Source organism: Macaca nemestrina, chromosome 2 (assembly GCF_043159975.1).
Source record: "Macaca nemestrina isolate mMacNem1 chromosome 2, mMacNem.hap1, whole genome shotgun sequence".
NCBI lineage: Eukaryota > Metazoa > Chordata > Mammalia > Primates > Cercopithecidae > Macaca > Macaca nemestrina.
This window is the reverse complement of record NC_092126.1, coordinates 121,528,692-121,550,819: the sequence shown is the minus strand read 5'-3', so window position 1 is coordinate 121,550,819 and position 22,128 is coordinate 121,528,692. Positions and strand designations below refer to the sequence as shown.

At 48.8% G+C, this 22,128-nt stretch overlaps 1 protein-coding gene across 5 annotated transcripts in view; it reads right to left on the bottom strand.

The window, feature by feature from the left end:
* Positions 1 to 21,803, bottom strand: part of LOC105482823 (filamin B) — a 167,860-nt gene extending 146,057 nt beyond the window's left edge. For 4 of the 5 annotated variants that reach the window (XM_071091971.1, XM_071091967.1, XM_071091968.1 and 1 more), the window contains exon 1: positions 21,354 to 21,802. In XM_071091971.1, the coding sequence (XP_070948072.1) occupies positions 21,354 to 21,645 (292 nt within the window). In that variant the 5' untranslated portion in view covers positions 21,646 to 21,802. Of the gene's footprint in view, positions 1 to 21,353 lie in introns of all 5 variants that reach the window. The other variant, XM_071091970.1, reaches the window with a different exon arrangement.
* Between the last annotated feature and the right edge of the window lie 325 nt (positions 21,804 to 22,128).

The following is a 22,128-nucleotide window of genomic DNA, read 5'->3' as shown; positions in this document are numbered from 1 at the left end:
CTACTAAAAATACAAAAAAATTAGCTGGGCATGGTGGTGGGTGCCTGTAGTCCCAGCTACTTGGGAGGCTGAGGCAGAAGGATGGTGTGAACCCGGTAGGCGGAGAGCTGAGATCATGCCATTGCGCTCCGGCCTGGGCAACAAAAGTGAAACTTTGTCTCAAAAAAAAAAAAAAAAAAAGTTGTTTTTTTTTTTTTTTTCAGTAGAGATGAGGTCTCCCATGTTGCCCAGGCTGGTCTCAAACTCCTGGCCTCAAGTGATCCTCCTGCCTCAGCCTCCCAAAGTGCTGGGATTACAGGCATGAGCCACCGCACCCAGCCAACACAACTTTAATGTATTTAGAGCTTCTCTAGAATCATTCTGGAATGAAACAGATTTATTACACATTTCATCAGAAATTTAAATTAAAAAAAAAATTCTAAAAAACTCTTATTTGTAGACCCCATATACACGTGACAGAACTTAGTCCTGTGATTTTCCTATTAAACCCCTGCAGCCTGCTCGGACCTTCGTTTATATTCAATATTCTCCTATGACCACCTCCCCACTACTAGTCCACAAGCAACCGGAGGTCGGTGAACAAGTCCCAATCCCTTCTATACTCCTAGCCCCTCTACACCCCTGGCACATGGTAATGGCTGCAAAAGTATCCAAACAAAGCATCTATACATTACTACTCTGAGCTCTGGGTCACACTCAGGCACTTTGCATCACAAAAAGACGTTATTCTCTTCCCAGTTCTCCTAGTGCTTTCTCAATCCTTCTGAGCTGGTCAAGGAAAAGGCTCAACATAGTGCTAGGTTACCTTCAACACCTCTCCATCTCTTGCTAATTTCCCTTTTTAACCAAAAGAGAGTATGCCTCATGCTGTGAACAGGCAACAGTGCTGGCTGGAATTTAATAACTGTTTGGGGTTTATTTATGGTTACCTTCCATTTACCTAGTGACGCTGTTTTTCCATTATTATAGTGACACAAAGTCTCCTTTTCAAATACATTTGTTTTACAAGTGAGTCAACTGCAGGGGAAAATAATATTAAGTGAAAAATGAAATGGAGACAGCCGTGGGATATGGCAAAATAGTAAAGGTGGTTCCTTTACGAATGACTGAAGCTTGGGGGACCTAGTCTAGTTCTCCCATTTTATAGATGGGGAAAAAGGTTCAGAGGGAGGGCCCCAGTGATGGTAGAGGTAGACCCAGGAGTAAGAGCCAGAGTCTGGGCCAGGCACAGTGGCTCATGCCTGTAATCCCAGCACTTTGGGAGGCTGAGGTGGGCAGATCAATTGAGGCCAGGAGTTCAAAGCCAGCCTGGCCAACATGGTGAAACCTCGCTGATACTAAAAATACAAAAGTTAGCTGGGGCCAGGCACGGTGGCTCATGCTTGTAATCCTAACACTTTGAGAGGTTGAGGCGGGTGGATCAGGCCACCGCACTCCAGCCTGGGTGACAGAGTGAACCTCTATCTCAAAAAAAAGAGTTAGCTGGGCATGGTGGTGCACGTCTGTAATCCCAGCTACTCAGGGGGCTGAGGCAGGAGAATCCCTTGAACCTGGGAGGCGGAGGTTGTGGCGAGCCGAGATCACGCCACAGCACTTCAGCCTGGGCGACAGAGGGAGACCCTGTCTGGGAAAACAAAAACAAAAAAAGAGAGAGCCAGAGTCTAAGTCCGGACATCTGCCTGGGACCTGCAATCTTGCCAAATCCAGCATGTCCTACACCTTTCCCAGAACCAGAAACAGGTCTCCAGAAGGGGAGTGGGTTAACACCAGCTGATCATACTCATAATGCCTGACAGTCACCTTTAGTAGCTGGAGAAACAAAAGCTGTTGTGCAAGTGTTTTAAATTTTTGCCCCATCACATGGAAAAAGTACCCAGGCTGACGAATTTCTTCCCATCATTAAAACATAAAGATCTGCATTAGTCACTCAGTGAAGTAAAACCCACACACATTCTACCTTTGGGAAAGGTGTCGGGCGTTCCCTGGCTACATCAGAGATGGCCTAAAACTGACATTTGGTAGCGCTGCAGTATTAGAAATCTGGCCCAATTATGAACAGCAGGCAGCTGGTATCCAAGCAGCAACTGGGGGAAGTACACGGTTCATGCAAGACACAGACAGATTCCTTCTATCCATCAGGGCAAAGACTAATACTCGCCAACTCCTCAAATACTGACTCAAAATACTGGCCCCCAACCTCCCATATCCATTCCTGTCCCAGGAGCCAGAGAATTCCCTGTTGGCAGCCTCCTCTGTCACCCTAGCCCAGTGACTTTGATGCTGTTTGTACAGGGCATAACCCAGAAGTCCAGTTTCCGAGCACTAACCACTGTAAAAATATTGTCGCCAGCTCCATGACACCAGGTTGGATAGTGCGGGGGTTTAACGCCACACCCAGGGCAGCAAAAATTTTGACAGATGGCAGGCGGCCCCACCATGACCCCAGATGCCAAAGAGCTAGGAGGGAAGTGCTGCCCAGGGACAAGGCAGGGACAAGTCAGACTCCTGGGGTATGGGAGCAGCTGGCACAGCCACCCTTTACTCCAGGTTGAAAGCACACAAGGCAGTCAGCACAGCCTCAGCCTCATGGAGGATGTAACCCTGGCAGTCCCCAACGTGTCTCTCCAGCTCCACCCTCCTCCACGAAGCCCTGAAAAGAGAAGCGGTAGCCCATGGCATGAATGTGAAGACTTATTTTTCCAAGGCTAAGTGGGAAGTGCAGGGTCTCACAGCAACAATACTGACGCTAATACCACAATAGCAGCAGCTCACGTTTACCAAGCACTTACTATGAGCCAGGCACAGTGCCAAGAGCTTTAGCTGCACCTTCTCTTTTATACCTAAGAACTCTGTAAGGCAGAGCAATTTTTGTTTGTTTGTTTGAGACAGTCTTGCTCTGTTGATCAGGCTGGAGTGCAGTGGCATGATCTCGGCTCACTGCAACCTCCGCCTCCCAGGTTCTAGCGATTTTCCTGCCTCAGCCTTCCGCGTAGCTGGAATTACAGGCACATGCTACCACATCTGGCTAATGTTTGTATTTTTAGTAGAGACAGGGTTTTGTCATGTTGGCCAGGCTGGTCTCAAACTCCTGGCCTCGAGTGATCTGCACGCCTCAGCCTCCTGAATTGCATGAGCCACAACGCCTGGCCCCTGTAAGACAGAGCATATTAGGATCACATTCAGCATATGGACGACAGACTCCTGGAGGGAAGCAGCTCCCTGGTATCAGCCAGCTAGCTACAAAGGAGCAAAGCCAAGACTCAGGGCCAGGAGCAAACACAAGACCAGGACCTTACTGCTGCTGCTGGGAGAGCATCTTTCCAAGAGGGTGATCTGGGACAGGGAAAACCAGGAAAGAAAAAAATGGGAGGGAAGGCCAGGTGCAGAGGCTCATGCCTGTAATCCCAGCACTTTGGGAGGCTGAGGAGGGAGTATCCCTTGAGCCCAGGAGTTCAAGACCAGCCTGGGCAACATGGCAAAACACTCTCTCTGCAAAAAAATGCAAAAGTGAGCCAGGTGTGGTGGTGTGTGCCTGTGGTCCCAGTTACTTGGGAGGCTGAGATGGGAGGATCACCTGAGCCCTGAAGGTCGAGGCTGCAATGAGCCATGATCGCGCCACTACACTCCAGCCTTTGCCACAAAATGAGATCCTATCTCACAAAAGAAAGGAAGGAAGGAAGGAAGGAAGGAAGGAAGGAAGGAAGGAAGGAAGGAAGGAAGGAAGGAAGGAAGGAAGGAAGGAAGGAAGGAAGGAAGGAAGGAAAGAAAAAAGAGAAAAGAAAAGAAAAAAGAAAAAAAACAAATGGAAGGGAAGGGCATTACAGGAGATAAAAGGGTGAGGAAGGGCAATGGAGCTACTTTAAAAAAAAAAAAAAAAAGGAAGGCTCGATGCAGTGGCTCACGCTTGTAATTCCGGCACTTTGGGAGGCCAAGGCAGGCAGATCATGAAGTCAAGAGATCAAGACCATCCTGGCCTGGTGAAACCCCATCCCTACTAAAAATACAAAAATTAGCTGGGCAAGGTGGCGGCACCTGTGGTACCAGCAACCTGGGAGGCAGAGGTTGCAGTGAGCCAAGACTGCGCCATTGCACTCCAGCCTAGCGACAGAGCAAGGCTCTGTCTCAAGAAGAAGGAGGAAAAAAAAAAAAGAGGCTTGGCCAGAAGACCAGAAATGCAGAAATGCCACTCATGATGGTTCCTACTCAACAGTTATCCAAAAATCCAGGTTGCCTCTTCTTCTAAAAAGCGTCTTTTAGGTAAGAGGAGGTATCTTTGACCTGTTTCTGGGAGTATTCCCAACCACCTTTTACCTTCCTAGATAATTAGGTCGCTTCCTCATCTAGTCTGGAGAGACCGCCCCCAGGTCCAGGAATTAGGGGTATGAAAGACAGGAAAGGAGAAAGAAGAGAAAAAGGAGGTGGGGGGGCATGATGATCACCATTCATGGGGCACTTACCCCAGCCCCCACCACCGCCTCCAAGGACTGGGTCAAGTGATTTATCAGGATTACGTCATTTTATCTTCGACAATGCCAGAAGTGGGTACTGCTATAGCCTGGGACACAAACTCAGATCAAACAACTTTCCCCAAGTCTGCCAGCTAGAAAGCAGCAAGGTCTATCTGACCCATGCTCGGAAGCACTCAGGAAGTGGCTGGATCTGTATCCAGAAGTGGTTTCCATTCCATCTCCTTTGCCTCCTGGCTGAGACAGGATGGCTTCATGAGCCTGGTATCCTGAGAGCTATTGGGAAATGGTGCCTCCAAAAAACAATACCATGAAGACTTTAGGGCTACATATAATTTTCAGACTTCTCAAAGTTCCCAGGCAATCAAGGGTGAACCGAGCTGCCCAACTACATTGTCAGCCTCACATCTGAAACATGTTTAAACAGCTAATGGAGCTGAGCAACTAAAAGCTGAATGAGTTTCTATGCTGGGCTGCCTATGAGACAAGGTCACAACAGTTACCAAGTATAATAACTATTATTAAGAGACCCCGGCAGTCCCAATAAAAGTGGGTCCTAAAAACTTTTAAGAGACAGAAAGTAGCTGGAACACCTCCATGCCGTGGTTGACCAAACATACTTCTAGACCAAGGGAGACTTGCAAACCACAATGAGACTCAAATGAGACCTTACATTTCAATGCTGGACAAAGCTCAGCAATAACTCAATTGAGGACGAATCTCATCATAACCATCAGTATGACCAAAATTATTTCACAAAGCGCTTCCAGTCCACAGTCGCTTTTTTCCTGAGAAAGCAATCTCCTTCTTCCCTGTTCTGATTAAAAAGCAACTGTAAGCAAAATTCCCTAAAAGTAGAAAAAGATTCATTAAAATTCTTCGCAGGTGATGTTTTTTCTTTTTTTTTTTCTTTTTTTTTTTTTTGAGACGGAGTCTCGCTCTGTCACCCAGGCTGGAGTGCAGTGGCCGGATCTCAGCTCACTGCAAGCTCCGCCTCCCGGGTTCACGCCATTCTCCTGCCTCAGCCTCCCGAGTAGCTGGGACTACAGGCGCCTGCCACCTCGCCCGGCTAAGTTTTTGTATTTTTAGTAGAGACAGGGTTTCACTGTGTTACCCAGGATGGTCTCGATCTCCTGACCTCGTGATCCGCCCGTCTCGGCCTCCCAAAGTGCTGGGATTACAGGCTTGAGCCACCGCGCCCGGCCTGATGTTTTTTCTTTATATTTTTCTGTGTTCTTGCAATTTTTTGCTAAGAGTAAGAACTACAGATATAACTTTTTAATGCTCCAATAAAAACTTATTAGAAGTGAATTTCAGGCCAGGCACAGTGGCTCACTCCTGTAATCCCAGCACTTTGGGAGGCTGAAGCAGGCGGATCACTTGAGGTGAGAAGTTCGAGACAAGCCTGGCCATCATGGCAAACCCTGTCTCTATAAAAATACAAAAATTATCCAGGCACAGTGGCACACACCTGTAGTCCCAGCTACTTAGGAGGCTGAGGCAGGAGAATCACTTGAACCCAGGAGGCAGAGGTTGCAGTGAGCCAAGATCGCAGCCTGGGTGACAAAAGGGAGACATCATTTCAAACAAAAAACAAAAAACAAAAAAGGCCGAATTCAGTGGCTCATACCTGATCCCAGCACTTTAGGAGGCTGAGGCGGGTTGATCTCTTGAGGTCAGGAGTTCGGGACCAGCCTGGCCAACATGGTGAAACCCTATCTCTACTAAAAATACAAAATAGCCAGGCATGGTGGCATGCACCTGTAATCCCAGGTACTCGGGAGGCTGAAGCAGGAGAATTGCTTGAACCCGGGAGGCGGAGGTTGCAGTGAGCTAAGATTGCGCCACTGCACTCTAGCCTGGGCGACAGAGCAAGACTCTGTCTCAAAAAAAAAAAAAAGCAGCAGCAGCAGCAAATTTCAAAGACATGCTGAGCTGATGGCTTTCCTTGGGAAAGCAATAAAATAGGAAGATTAAAATCTCAGACAAGGATCTGAGTAATAACCACATACTCACTGGCCAATCTGGGTGTGCCTCAGTTTTCTCATCTGCATAACGGGAATTACAACAATAACTACTTCTCAGAATTGCAATGATATTTCGTATAGCTATTAGTAAGGAGTGTTTATCACAATGCCTGATACTTAGTACTTGCTCTCTCTCTATTCACTATAACTAATGAAACTGTTACTATGATTGTGACTTTCAGTAGTTTCCTATTAAATTCATTTTCTGAGCTTCACCTGGAAAAGGCCTTGTTCTCTAACAGTTGTTGAAGCAAATCACAGATGTCCAGAGAATGAACATGAAGTGCTAAGTTCTTTAAGTTCAGCATCACAGTCCAAAAGTGAAGTGTTCCACTGGGACCCCAGACCCAGCTGTCTACTACATATAATTCCCACTTCACTAAAGGCAGCAAAGAACCACTGTTTTGCATTTTCTGAACTGCAAATAAGTGAATGTACCAGACTTAATACTCAACCTATTATGCTAGAGACTGTTTATTTAACAAGTTATTTATTAAATTTCTATTAAGTGCCAAGCTCAGAGCCACAGAGGTAAACAAGAGACACAGCGCCTGCCCCTGGAGCACTGATGACCCGTGGGAAAGTAAGAAGGCCATTTAGAACACCAATACGGCTCAGTGAGAGGGCAGTGTGGCCAAGCACGGTGGCTCATGCCTGTGATCCCCACACTTTGTGAGGCTGAGGCAGGCAGATCACTTGAGCCCAGGAGTTCAAGACCAGCCTGGACAACACAGCAAACTGAATCTCTACAAAAAATACAAAATTAGCCAGGAGTATTGGTGTGTGTGCCTGTAATTCTGACTACGTGGGAGGATCACTTGAGCCAAGGAGGTCGAGGCTGCAGTGAGCTGTGATGGCACCACTGCACTCTAGCCTGGGTGACAGAGCAAGACTCTGTCTCTGAAAAAAAAAACAAACAAGGTGTTGGGTGCCCAGGAGAGGACCTCACGCCCAACTTTGGGTGTGACTCCCCATGGATGTCAGACAAGAGTGCCAGAAAAAGGAATACGAGAGACAATTAGGTAAGAGGTACATGCCTGCAGGAAGTGTAATGTGACACCTGGATCACTTCCTGTAAAGGACTCCCTGACAGCAGAGCCATTCCCCAGGTGCTAGCTTTCCTCCTTTGGTGGAGATAAGGAATGTGACAAGCCACTGCCCAGGTGCTTTCAAGCCAACTCTGCCAAGGCGCCTCGCTCAGAACACATTCCGGGTTCTGCCCCCGGATGTCTGGAAGCTCCGCCGAGGGCCCCCGTCCCAGCGGCAGCATATCCCTGGTCTTCCAGCAGGTACCCCTGCCACTGCTGAGAGGGAATCTTGTAAACAGAACCCTGAACTCTGCTCAACTGATAGCACTATAGACTCACAAAGGCCTTTTAGGGTCTCAGCTCAAAGGCTTTGCACCTCAGGTCCCCTGGGAGGCAGGGCCTGGTCCCATACTTCGGCCTGCTTTACCCCACAGCAAGGGAACAATCAGTTTGTTCCTGGGCAAGAAGCACCAGGCCGGGCCCCTGCTCCCACAATAGGCTGTAGATGCCAAGCCATTCTGTGTCCCTGGAATCTGATAAACCACTTCAAGGAGGTTTGGGGAAATCAGGGTGATACGCACAAGAAGTGTGGTACAAGCATGATAAGAACTTATTTTCTTGGGACATGGGGGAAACTGAGAAATCTTATTTTAGCCACCAAGAAACCTTTCCTGCCCTGGCCTCCCTAGGAGGCCTGCCTCTCCCTCAGTCACACTCAGCACAGGCGGAAGGCAGCACCGCTCCTGCCTGTCGAAGGCAAGCTGACTGCTGCTTGCCATTCTTCATCTTAAAGTCTGAATTTATGGGCTGCGGCAAATTTACATAGTGCCTGCCACAAATCCCCACCCATTTCCCTATAGCTCGAATGCCAAAATTCCACCCTGCGTTCCAAATAACTCCAACCTCTTTAGTAGCCTTTTTTTTTTTTTTTTTTTTTTTTTTTCTGGAAAGGAAATTCCAGAAAAGTTGTCTGGCATGGTAAAGGCTGACAGCCTTATGAAAATACTCAGAAAGGTGACCCATTTAGTCAAAAGAGCTTTCAGATCTCTATGAGAAAAGGAATTCATGCCAGCATAAAGGGCCTTCAGAGAGAGAGAACAGGAGTGCTGTGTTAACACCCAGACCTTTCAGCAAGCCAGCCCTGCGACAGCTGGGGAGGCTGAGCCCTGAATGGGCTGGACAGACCAGCTTTCTCTCTCAGGAGAGGTGCGCCTCAGGAGATGCCCGTGGGGATCACAAGTTCAGCTCTGGCTCAGGAAGCTTCGTGCTGCAGTGCACAGCAAGAGGTCTGCCCACGAGGCTACCTGCAGATGAGCCGAAAGCCGCCTGGCTGGATTGGAAGCAGGCTGCCCACTTGTGCCAGGGCCATGAGACTGATAAAGGCCGGGTGCCAGGCCTGGAAAGAAGGGTGCAATTGCTGGGCTCACCAGCAAACACAACCCAGCACACCCTCCCACCAGTTAAATAAGGTAGCAGAAGAAAAGGGTGTGGGTGAACTCATTCCTGACAGAGCACAGCTGTGCCTATGTCCGCTGTCACCAAGGATCTCCTGGCATAGTTGGCTCTCAACAACACTCCCCCCAACACACACACACACTCACAGACATGTCCTGTGGTGTCATGGTGTGTGCTGTGAGCCCTGTAGCCAGGAGTTCCAGGGGCTTCTCCTTCCTCACCTCTGGTTTCCAGATCTCACAAAGAAAAGCCCTGCCCACCTCCCCCAAAGCAATCTTTAGCTAGTCCCTATTGTCCACACCTGCAGTGACATTACTGCCCCCACCACCCGAACCAAAGACAGGGAAAGAACTAGAGCAATGTCTCCAAAAACTGTGGAAAGGTCCCAGTCAGAGCTCCATGGTGTGGGAAAAGATAAGGCAGGTAGCCCCCAAAAAGTTTTGTTTTGTAGAAGGAAATTTCAGTTTCACATGAATCAAGTGCAAATGAGTAAAGTTTGGAGGAAAGCAAAACAAGAAGAAAAAAATCCACAGAAGCAGACAACAGTCTCTTCCACACCCTCTCACTATAATATATCTATTTTACTTTACAGAGTGTCAAACCCAAATACAAAAGTCCTTTACAGCATGATGCAGGCAGGGATTAAGCCTGACCTGTAAAGTGAGGCAGCCTCAGTTTTCTCATCTGTAAAATAGAAACAGATGTCAACCTAAAAGAAAGAGGCTGCTGAGGCTTAAAATTTAAACTATTAAAGAGTTTACCTGAGCCAAAGTGAAGACCAGCTGCCTGAAAGACTCAGGCCCAAGTAACCTTGGATATGAGCTCTGTTTGGCCTTTGTTACAAGCAGGTTTTTAAAAGCAAAAAAGGGGACAGACAGGCAGTGGAATGATACAAAGTTGTTTGTCAGGAATTCCTATTGGCTTACAGAAATAGCATTGACCAGTGGTTGACCATCCATCGTTAAGCTATAGGGTGTGGATTATAGTACTGCGTGCAGCATTATTAGATTAATTTATAGCTAATTGTGACAATAGCAATTTCTTTGTTTCAGAAATGGGTCTCACTCTGTCGCCCAGGCTAGAGTGCAGTGATGTAATCATAGCTCACTGCAGATGAACTCCTGGGCTCAAGCTATCCTCCCATCTCAGCCTCCTAAGTAGCTATGACTATGCAGGCTTTTGCCACTGCATCCAGATAATTTTTTAATTTTTTTGTAGAGATGCGATCTCACCCAGGCTGGTCTTGAACTCCTGGCCTCAACAGATGCTCCAGCCTCGGCCTTCGAAAGTGCTGGGATTACAGGACAGGAATGTACCACCGCACCTAGCCAGCAACCAATTTTGAGAAATGAATACATAGGCAGGGCACAGTGGCTCACACATGTAATCCCAGAACTTTGGGAGACTGAGGCAGACAGATCATTTGAGGTCAGGAGTTCAAGACCAGCCTGGCCAACATGCTGAAACCCCATCTCTACTAAAAATACAAAAAATTAACTGGCTGTGGTGCCAGGCACCTGTAATCCCAGCTACTAGAGAGGTTGAGGCAGGAGAATTGCTGGAACCCGGGAGGCAGAGGTTGCAGTGAGTCAAGATCGTGCCACTGCACTCCAGCCTGGGTGACAGAGTGAGACCCCATCTCAAAATAAATAAATAAAAAATAAATAAAATTTAAATACCAAAAGTAGCCAGGCAAGGTGGCAGGCGCCTGTAATCCCAGCTACTCAGGAGGCTGTGGCATGAGAATCACTTGAACCCTGGAGGCGGAGGTTGCCATGGGCCAAGATTGCACCACTATGCTCCAACCTGGTGACAAAGCAAAACTCTGTCTCAAAAAAAAAAAATTTTTTTTTAAAATAAGTCAATGAATACATAGCTCAAAGAGGGTACTAGAATGTGATTGCTGTCTCATTTAATGTCTTTCCAGGCCTGATACTTTAAAAGGACTCGCCTTCGATAAAAGTTCCTTTGTTTTCTCATACATGTAAAGCCACTAGTTTTGCAGAGTTCATGAGGATTAGAAGTAGTATAAGTAAAACAGACCAATGCTCAGCAGATGGCAGGTATGAGAAATACTAGATGTTATATTAGAGAATAAATATCCTCAACAGTGCACGCCTCAACATTCAGAACACAGTCAGCATTATTTGTATGTATTCTTGGTACCAAGAAGAGCCAAGGAATAATATGTAGGAGGACAAGGATCCTCCTTGCCAAGCTTTCTACATGTGCTGCTTAGAAAAGCCAGGTTTTGATAATGGGAAAGGGAGAGACTCAGCGGCTCTGTCACAGTAACTCAGTCTGATAGGCAGCCTTGACTAAGTGAAAAACCAAACTGTTCCTTTGCTTATAGTACAAGAAAATTTTGGCCAAGGACATTCTACTGCATGGGATCTGGCCAAAACTGTTCTTTGGTAAATGCTGTACTCAAACAATAGGCGTAAGTAAAATCTCATCAAATTGTTTTTAAAAATAAACTGTTTGCAGAAGAGTTACAACAACTATTTACAGTTTATCAAAGGAACACATTTAAGGCAGCTGCTCTAAGGCTCTTCGAGGGCAGGAGCTTCAAACATAGCTCAGTATTTTTCTTTGTTCCCTTCCCCTCCCACAGAATAAATCCTGATACTGGCCAGGCGCGGTGGCTCACACCTGTAATCCCAGCACTTTGGGAGGCCAAAGTGGGCGGATCACCTGAGGTCCGGAGTTCAAGACCAGTCTGACCAACATGGAGAAACCTCATCTCTACTAAAAACACAAAAAAATTTGCTGGGCGTGATGGCGCATGCCTGTAATCCCAGCTACTTGGGAGGCTGAGGCAGGAGAATCACTTGAACCCGGGAGGCGGAGGTTGCAGTGAGCTGAGATAGCACCACTGCACTCTAGCCTGGATGATAAGAGCAAAACTCCATCTCAAAAAAATAATAATAAAAATAAAATGAGGCCGGGCGCGGTGGCTCACGCCTGTAATCCCAGCACTTTGGGAGGCCGAGGCGGGCGGATCACAAGGTCAGGAGATCGAGACCACGGTGAAACCCCGTCTCTACTAAAAATACAAAAAATTAGCCGGGCGCGGTTGTGGGCACCTGTAGTCCCAGCTACTCGGGAGGCTGAGGCTGGAGAATGGCGTGAACCCGGGAGGCGGAGCTTGCAGTGAGCTGAGATCCGGCCACTGCACTCCAGCCTGGGCGACAGAGCAAGACTCCGTCTCAAAAATAAAATAAAATAAAATAAAATAAAATAAAATAAAATGAAATAATAAATTGTGATACTAAGCAGGCCTGATTAAAATTCCCAGTAACTCTGTCCTCTATACCATCTACACCTACTCTCACCTACTGGTTCATCACTTTAGTCATAAAGAGACCCATTTGGTTTTCTGATCATTTTCCCCAAAAAGCTTCCTTCCTGGTACATGGACTCAGTTTCCTATGAAAAGTGAGCTAGGCACCTTAAAAACACAAGATCACAGGCCGGGCGCGGTGGCTCAAGCCTGTAATCCCAGCACTTTGGGAGGCTGAGACGGGCGGATCACAAGGTCAGGAGATCGAGACCAGCCTGGCTAACACGGTGAAACCCCGTCTCTACTAAACAAATACAAAAAACTAGCCGGGCGAGGTGGCGGGCGCCTGTAGTCCCAGCTACTTGGGAGGCTGAGGCAGGAGAATGGCGTAGACCCGGGAGGCGGAGCTTGCAGTGAGCTGAGATCCGGCCACGGCACTCCAGCCTGGGCGACAGAGCAAGACTCCGTCTCAAAAAAAAAAAAAAAAAAAAAAAAAAAAAAAAAAAAAAACCACAAGATCACTTCTCAGGCTCCTGAAGAAGAAAGTATTGTTGTTTATTATACAGTAACCTGAGCCAATTTAGGGATTACTGCACCCGTTTAATGAATAACTAGATTTACAACAGTCATGTAAGATGTCTTCGAGGAGAATGTCATGAAAAGCAATTGTAATCATTATAAAAGCAGGAAATAGCCCCATTTAGATTAAAATGGCTCATTCCATTGAATGTTTTCATTTAGTTAAACTTATTGTTGGGGGAAGGGGTTACAATTACAGATCCAGCTCCTTAACTGAGAATACTCAAAGATGAAAATTAGAAGCAGAATAACAAGAATATGGAAAAAAGAAAAAAACTAAATGGGGAAACACAAGCCTTCACAGGAGCCTCCAAAAGAGGTATATGCACTCCAAGGGTACACAAGATAATCCGTTAGAGCCAGAAAAAAAAACAGATTTTATATTCGGATTTGTCATCTAAAAAGAAACTAAGCTTTACTAATATTTAATATATAAATTGACGGCAGAATATGTTTATAGCTTATAAATATAAACATATAGATATAAATATAAATATAAATATATGAGGCAGGGGCACATACAAAACTTTCTTCTAATAGGAAAGATTGGAGCAACAGGTGATATTCCTGAGATAGATGACCCCTTTCGCCTGGGTTTACCACCCTACACTAAACAAGGGGCTGGATGCGGTGGCTCACTCCTGTAATCCCAGCACTTTGGGAGGCCAGGCGGGTGGATCACCTGAGGTCAGGAGTTCAAGACCAGCCTAATCAACATGGTGAAACCCCATATGTACCAAAAATACACAATTAGCCAGGTGTGCACATGCCTATAAATCCCAGCTACTTGGGAAGCTCAGGCAGGAGAATCTCTTGAACCCAGGAGGTGGAGGCTGCAGTGAGTCGAGCTCATGCCACTGCACTGCACTCCAGCCTAGGCAACAAGAGTGAAACTCCAACTCAAAAAAATAAATAAACAAACAAACAAACTCAAGGAGCACACCCCACAGGCAGCCTCCCATCTCAGAAAGTCCTTGGTAAGCCAGCCCTGCCCACCCTTCCACTGCCCCTCTGACCTGAGCATCAAGACCTCTAAACTGGCACGCTCATCTGCTCCTGCTCCTGTGCTAAATGTTTGTTTGCCTGCCTAATTCTAGTCATGCTTTAGGTCTTAGCTGAAAGGTCCCTTCAGCTAATCTAGAAGGTTCCCCATACCCAGCCTGGGGGTAGGTGCTCCTCCTTTTCAGAGGGCTTGGCACCTAGATCCTTGCTACTCACAGCGCAGTCCACAGAAAGCAGGATCTGAAGCTGGCTGGAAAAGCAGAATCCCAGCCTCCACCCCAGCACCTACTCTATCAGACCTGCATTTTTAACGAAGTCCTCAGGTGATGAGCATGGGCCTGAAGGTTTGAGCAGCTCTCCTCTGCATGGCTCACCCTGCTTGCTTGTCTCTTCTCCTCTGAGCAGTATCTGAGGCAAGCAAAGGACATGATCCTCTCATTCCTGTGGTCCCAGCACCCAGCACAGGGCCTGGTTCAGAGATGGGCTTTCAGATATTTGTTGAATGAGGAAAAGACGAAAGGATCTTGGGAGACATCTTCATCAGAGGTTCTGAACTTGGAGAAAGGGAACAGCTAACACCCCAGATGACAGCAATAGGATTCCAAAAATATCTGGACTGGCCAGAGAATAGACAGAAGACAAGACAAAGTCCTGGACTTGGGTCCAAAAGCACAATATTAATAGTGATAATGACAACACTGTGCTATAACTTAACCTAATCAAATATAATGCTTCCAGCAACAATAAGATAGCAACTATTTTGCTCTTGCATTTTATAGACAGGGAAGCAGTCAGAGAAAGGTTAAAAGAGTGGACTAGAGTTGCACAACTGGTATCAGGCAGAGTGCGGATTAGAATCCAGACGGTCTAGCTTCAGACAGAGGCCCTGCAGGCAGAGTGCGGATTAGAATCCAGACGGTCTAGCTTCAGACAGAGGCCCTGAATCATTAGGCTACATCTAGTTTTGCCTAGGATGTGCTACCTGGAGACTGATGTAGCAAAGCTGGCCGGGCCCGGTGGCTCACGCCTGTAATTCCAGCACTTTGTGAGGCCAAGGCAGGCGGATCATGAGGTTGGGAGTTCAAGACCAGCCTGACCAACAAGGTGAAACCTCACCTCTACTAAAAATACAAAAATTAGCCAGGCATGGTGGTGCACGCCTGGAATCCCAGCTACTCAGGTGGCTGAGGCAGGAGAATTGCTTGAACCAGGAGACAGAGGTTGCAAGTGCCAAGATCGCACCACTGCACTCCAGCCTGGGCAACAGAGCAAGACTCTGTCTCAAAAAAAAAAAAAAAAAAGAAAAAGAAAAAGCAGGGTGACTGGCACCCTGACCATGGAGCCACTGGAGGGAGGGCCTAAAGGCTCCAGGGCCTGGGTATCTGCTCCCCCAAGGAGCAGGGCAGCTATCCTCAACTAAGCCAGCAGCCCACTGCATGGTACCTGCCTCACAGCACAAAACCAGGACCCGAGACACAATTTGGCTCCAAATCAAAGCCCTCTTTTAGCACAGACTCTCCAAGAACGAAGGCGGCTGCTGACTGGCATGCTGGCTCCGCTGTTGCTGGGAGAACTCCACAGAGGCCCAACCACCATCTGGAAGTGATTTGGCCCAGAGATTCCTGAACGGGGTGGGAGGCTGGAATGACCAGCCGCCTGGAGCTCCCTGTCCAGCCTGGAAACAAAGCTGGTGTGAATGGGCCCTGGAGGCAGCCACAACATACCAGGGGGCAGCCCCTTTCAAGGAGGCAACATCCTCTAGGCAGTCCATAGCCATATTTTAGCAAGTAGGATCAACCTTAGCCAACCAAGCTGTTCTCCCCAGAGTGTGCTGATTTTAAATGCACTTTCAGTGTGCAAACCTTTCCGGCATGACTTTTGAGATGATTAGACAGTGTCTTATTTAATTAACAGGCACTCACAGAGCACTTACTATGTACCATAAACTGGGCCAAGCACTTTAAAAATTATTAACTTGTTTAATCTTTATAACAGCCTTTTAAGGAGGTAGTTATTATCCCCATTTTAGTGATAAGAAAACCAAGGCACATAAGTTTCTTAATAGCTACTTAGTGGCAAGTAGGATTTGAACCAAGAATCCTTGCTCTTAACTGCTACACAAGTGACATTGAATGCTAATGTGCCACCTTGTTGTACATGGCCCAGAACTTGTTATTAATAATTCTGACAAAGCATGCTACTTTGCTATTTTTTTGTTTTTGAGATGGAGTTTTGCTCCTGTTGCCCAAGCTGGAGTGCAATGGCATGATCTCGGCTCACCACACCCTCCACCTCTTGGGTGCAAGCTATTCTCCTGCCTCAGCCTCCCGCGTAGCTGGGATTACAGGCATGCACCACCAAGCCCATTTAATTTTGTATTTTTAGTAGAGATGGGGTTTCTCCATGTTGGTCAGGCTGGTCTTGAACTACGGACCTCAGGTGATCCACCTACCTTGGCCTCCCAAGGTGCTAGGATTACAGGCGTGAGCCACCATGCCCAGCCAACTTTGTTCCTTTTTTTTTTTTTTTTTTTTGAGATAAGAGTCTCGCTCTGTCACCCAGGCTGGAGCACTGTGGCATGATCTCGGCTCACTGCAACCTCCGCCTCCTGAGTTCACACTATTCTCCTGCCTCAGCCTCCCAAGTAGCTGGGACTACAGGTGCCCGCCACCACACCCAGCTAATTTTTTTGTATTTTTAGTAGAGATGGGATTTCACCATGTTAGCCGGGATGGTCTCGAGCTCCTGACCTCATGATCTGTCTGCCTCAGCCTGCCAAAGTGCTGGAATTACAGGCGTGAGCCACTGTGCCCAGCCAACTTTGCTACTTTTTAAGCACTCTCTGTACTGCCTAAAAGACATGCTGGCATCTGCTAGATGTGCAAGAAAGAGCAGAACTTAAAAGTTATTTGGAAATTATTTTGGTAGTAGTAGCACAAAAGGGAGAGGAAGGAAAAGGAGCTGACTGGACCAGTGACCCGCCACCCTGGAAACTGCCCAGTGACCCGAAGTCTTGGGAACACGCACCCTGCCTGCTCTGGCGCTGGCCTGGTGCAAATCAGTCAAGTAAACTTTAGGGTCAGACCACATCCTCTGAAAAAGAAACAATTTCTTTCTCTAAAGGCCCAAAACAAAACACACCACCCAAACTTCTAGGCCTTGATCATCATTCTTGGGCTGAGAGACCCCTTTTCCTCCCAGCTGGCTGGGCTGCCCCATGTCAGAAAGGTTTTTGGAAAAACAAGTAAATAAAACTGCCAACTCCTGGCAAACATCTGGAATTAAAGACACTGAGGCCTCGCTATGAACTGCCCACCACATAACAAGAAACGTAAGGAAATTCTCAACTTTTGGATGGCGCCTAGGGGCCTACCTTACAATGAACCACAAATGTGAATAAATAGCCAGGATTGTCTTTCAGTGAATTCTAGGCAGAAAAGCCGGAGTCCTCTGGCAGCTGTTGAACCACCACCTATCGCAGAGTTGGAGGCATGTACACAATTCTAATGACTCCCCCAACTGTCTGGCCTTATCCAAAGCGTACAAAACCCTGTATTTGTTCAACGATACCTTCCCTGACGATGGAATAAAACATCATTCATTGGGTAGCAGGAAATCTCAACCAACCAACCAAAAACAAAACACAATGAGGAAAACACAAGAGGCAAACTGACCCCACTCAATTCCCAGCTGACTCTCAACTTGTGAGACGCTCATCACAGCCCAGAGGATTCATCCTGCCAATCATGGAAGGCCCTGACATCCCTATTTTGTCAAAGGTCACAGGTTCAGAGTATGGGTATCCAGCCACCACCCTAACACCTAAGACTTGCAAACCTAGTGTCACAGGGACCCTCTGATGTGGAGAGAAAAGCTGTATTTTACTCATCTCTGAAACTGGAAGGCAAGTCAGTTAAGGCTTCAATTCAACAGCTGAGCAGACCTGGGTTTCAGACACCATTTACTAGCTAGCTGGGTCACTTCCACAAGTGGCTTCACTCCTGTTTCCCATCTTTAAATAAAGATAATAATACTAACCGCGGCAAGAGTAGGATCAACCAAACAGGAACAACCAGGCTGTTCTCCCCTGATTTTGAATGTCCCTTCAGTGTGCAAAGCATTCTGGCATGATTTTTTTTTTTTAAGGCAGAGTCTCACTCTGTCTCCCAGGCTGAAGTGCAGTTACACAAAGACCTCGGCTCACTGCAACCTCCACCTCCCCGGTTCAAGCAATTCTCATGCCTCAGCCTCCCGAGTAGCTGGGACTACAGGTATCCACCACCATGCCCAGCTAATTTTTCTATTTTTAGTAGAGATGGGGCTTCACCATGTTGTCCAGGCTGGTCTCAAACTCCTGACCTCAGGTGATCTGCCCATCTTGGCCTCCTAAAGTGCTGGGATTACAGGTGTGAGCCACGGCATCCAGCCCTGGCATTACTTTTGAGATAATTATTAGACAGCACCTTATTTAATTAACAGGCACCATTTTCTAAGCAACACATGCCCAGGACAGAGTTAAGCCCTGAACTCTCTAAGTGACTTGCAGAAGCAGATCATTAGAGAGATAGGGCAGTAGTTGCTATCAATCAATGATTAGCGTGAAGATTCAATGGGGTGATCAATAGAACACACTTAACACCCAGTAGGTGCCCGCAAATAGAAGCTAGTGACATTGTCAGCACAATGTAACACAACCTAAGCAGTGAATATATGAACCTTAGTCCAAGCTGGAGGTAACTTTGCCTTGAAGGACCATTACCCACAACAGCCTCAAGAGCTGAGGGAAGAAGCCTCCTGCTTTATCCCCACAGCAGTCCTGGCACTTGCCAAGGCTCTCTGTGGTCTCCAGAGGCTGGAAAACCTGTTTGTTGCAAGATCTCTCGGGACAGCAATTAGACAGCCAATGATACAAGTCATAAATGTGGTCACACCCTTTAACCCAGGAATGTCACTCTGGGGAATATGATCCAAGAAATCATTAAAAAGGAAAAAACTAGAATCTAAGTTGTGGTAGGAACAGGAAGAAGCTGCCAACAGCCCACAGGCCCAGCACAGAGGAAGGGGAACTAACCCTGGAATGTTGGGACAATGGGAGTAGCCAGGGCCTGAGTGGATTTGAAAATAAAAATCAGGAGGACCGGGCTGGGCGCAGTGGCTCATACCTGTAACCCCAGCACTTGGGAGGCCGAGGCGGGTGGGTCATGAGGTCAAGAGTTCGAGACCAGTCCGGCCACCATGCTGAAACCCCATCTCTCCTAAGAATATAAAAATTAGCCGGGTGTGGTGGCGCGTGCCTGTATTTCCAGTTACTCAGGAGGCTGAGGCAGAAGAATCGCTTGAACCCGGGAGGTGGAGGTTGCAGTGAGCAGAGATGGCACCATTGTACTCCAGCCTGGAGACAGAGCAAGGCTCCATCTTGGGGCGGGGTGGTAGGGAGTAGGGGGAGCAGGGAATCAGGAGAACCAAGTAAAAAAATGTAAGCGACCAGACAAAATCTAGAATGAGACCCACAGCCCCAGGCACTGATGACAGACAGTGCTGGAAGTAGCTGCTGCCTTTGTAAACAGTTGGTAGATCAGGCAGTCTGTGATTTGCTAGTGCTGCGGTTTGGTTTGGTTTGGTTGTTGTTTTAGAGATTTCATGTCATATCTGGATACTTCTGGTTTACTTTAAGTTTCTTTATTCAGTTAATTAAATAAATACACATTTTTAAAACAAAGAACAGATTCAAGTTGGGCCCAGCTGGGCCTTGGGATTCTTCAGAGGGGAGGCTGGTTTCTGAACGGTAAAGAATTCCAGAAGATTCTGAGGTTATCCCTCCCCAGTACAGGAGATGGACCCCAGGAAGAAGACAACGGCATGGCATGTGGGTTTTTCTGCCCGGAAGCCACCCTTGGAGAGGGGGAGGGCTGCTGGAGATCGGCTGGGTGGTGCCGCTGGGCTGGGTGGTGCGGCTGCCCAGGAAGCAGGAAGCAGCCCTACCTGCCAGGACAGGTGTGGGGGAAGGGAAGGGTGAGGCCCTGAGGCCTAGGGGAGGCTCAGCCTAGAGGGAATCCCTTTTCCACTGGAGAAAGTCCTGGCAGCCACACCCATCTCCCTTTCTTCCTGTCACTAGGGTCACTATAGTGACCTGCTTTCCTCAGGAAAAGACCCAAGTCACAAGCCAGGGCCAGTCCCTGGTTCTCCTTAGGAAGAGATCCAGACCCAGGACCCTCTCCAGACCAAACCCACCCACCCACACACACACACACACACACACACACATAGGCGGATACACATTCTCTGCGTACAAACATACTCTGCACACCCATTCCGTGTACACACAAACTCTCTTTGCATATGCACATGCTATACATACATGCTATGTGTGTACACACATTCTCTGCACACATGTCCACATGCACACACACATACTACAAACTCCTTGCCCCTACTGTCACGGCCCACACTCTCAGCCACCTTGTGGCCCTCCTGGAAGCGCCCAACTATCTCAGACCACAAGGGAGACTTCATCCTTAGTCTTCCTCCCCAGTCCAGGGGTCCCAGTCCAGCAACAGACACCAATTCCCTCCCTCCTTTCAGGAAGACCCTGGTGTGGGTTTGGGAGGGGAGAGGAAAACAAAGCCTTCTTCTAACTGTCGCCCACTTCCTTCAATTCTCAGCTGGGCCCTACTTGCTGACCTTGGACAAGTCAACTAACCCTCTGGACCCTCTTATCTCTAAAACGGGTCTAGCCTCACCCCAGCTCGCAGGATATGTAGGGACGGAGATAACTTAGAAGGCTGACAGTACACAGAGGACGCTAGTTGGGCTCCCTACAAGACAGCAATTACTGTTACCACCACCATCCCTACATTATAACTTCGGCAGCAAGGAGTGGGTTCAACCTGCGGCGCGGCCAGAGCTGAGCTGGGAGCAGAGGGAGCCAGGACACACACCCGCGCCTCCCCTGGCAACCTCGGGGCCCACACCCATTCCAGCGACAGCAGGGGAAGGTACCAAGTCTCTGTCTCCACCTGGGCGGGGAGGCCCCAGGCGTAGAGAACGGTTCCTCCCCAGGTCTCATGGCCCGGCCTCCGAGCCAACGCCCATTCAGCTGCCGCAGAGAGCACCAACCTGGGCGCAGCCGGGCTAGCGCTCCGGAGAGCATCTGACTCTAGGGCCCCGCCCCCGGGGATGGCGAACGAGGGTTTCTAGTCCCCTAGCTCCCATAGGGGCGCCCCAGGTGCAGAGAAATGCCACAACTCCACCTCTCCTCCTGTGACCCCAGTCCAAACCCTCAACCCTTAGCCAGCCAAAGGTGCACTGCTGGGGCGCACGGCGGGGAGCGATCGCAACAGGTCCCAGCCCAGAGGAGGGCACCGGGGAGGGGGTCTAGGCCCCCTATATCCCACCCCCGGGGACGACTCCCAGGTGGGGGCGCGCTGCGGGAAGTCCTCGCCCTCCGCAGGGGTGCACGCGCGGGGGCGGGTCGGCACCACAGTCGGCGCCTGGGCCTGGCCAGAGAACTCACCGATGGACACGAGCTTGATGCTCTCACGGTCCAGGAACTCGAGCGCCACGGACACATTCTCGAGCTGCATCTGGCGAAAGGTGGGCCGCTGATGGTACTTGCGGTACATGCGCTTCTGGCTGAGCACCTCGAGCAGCGCGATGAGCCGCAGCCCGTCGCTCAGGTCGGTCTGCAGGTTGCCTATGCGTTTGTTCACGCACTTGAGGTGCTCATTGCACCAGCGTGTGAAAGTGTTCTGCTGTATCTTCTTCCAAGGCGCGTCCTCCGCCAGATCCTTCTCGGTTACCGGCATCCTGGTGGCGGGGAGAACGCAATGCGCAACGAGCTGCCGGGGACTGGTGTTTGGAGGCCCAAGGGCCGAAGTGGCGAGAACCGAAGCGGAGCGGGAGCGGGGTTCGAACTTGCTGCTACCGGAGCCACGGCCGGTGCTGCTCTGCGGCCGCCAGCCTCTGGCCGCGCGAGGCGCCTGGCCCCGCGCCTGCGCGCTGAGCCGCCCCGCCCCTAAGCCCCGCCCCGTACCGACCCTCCCGCGGGATTTCCTGGGCCACGCTCGCCCCCTGCCGCCTGCTGCAGGCACTGCGCCTCACGGCGTCCTGGGACCAGCACTCGAAGCCCACCACCCCAGCAGGACGTAGGGCTGCCTAAATCACCCCGTCAGCCCTGGGGTGGGGGGACTCGCGGGGACTGGGAGCCGGACAGAATGGGTCGGGTAGCAGTGGGACTTGCGGGAGGGGCGCGCAGAGCGGAGGTCTACATCCACATATACATTCAATAA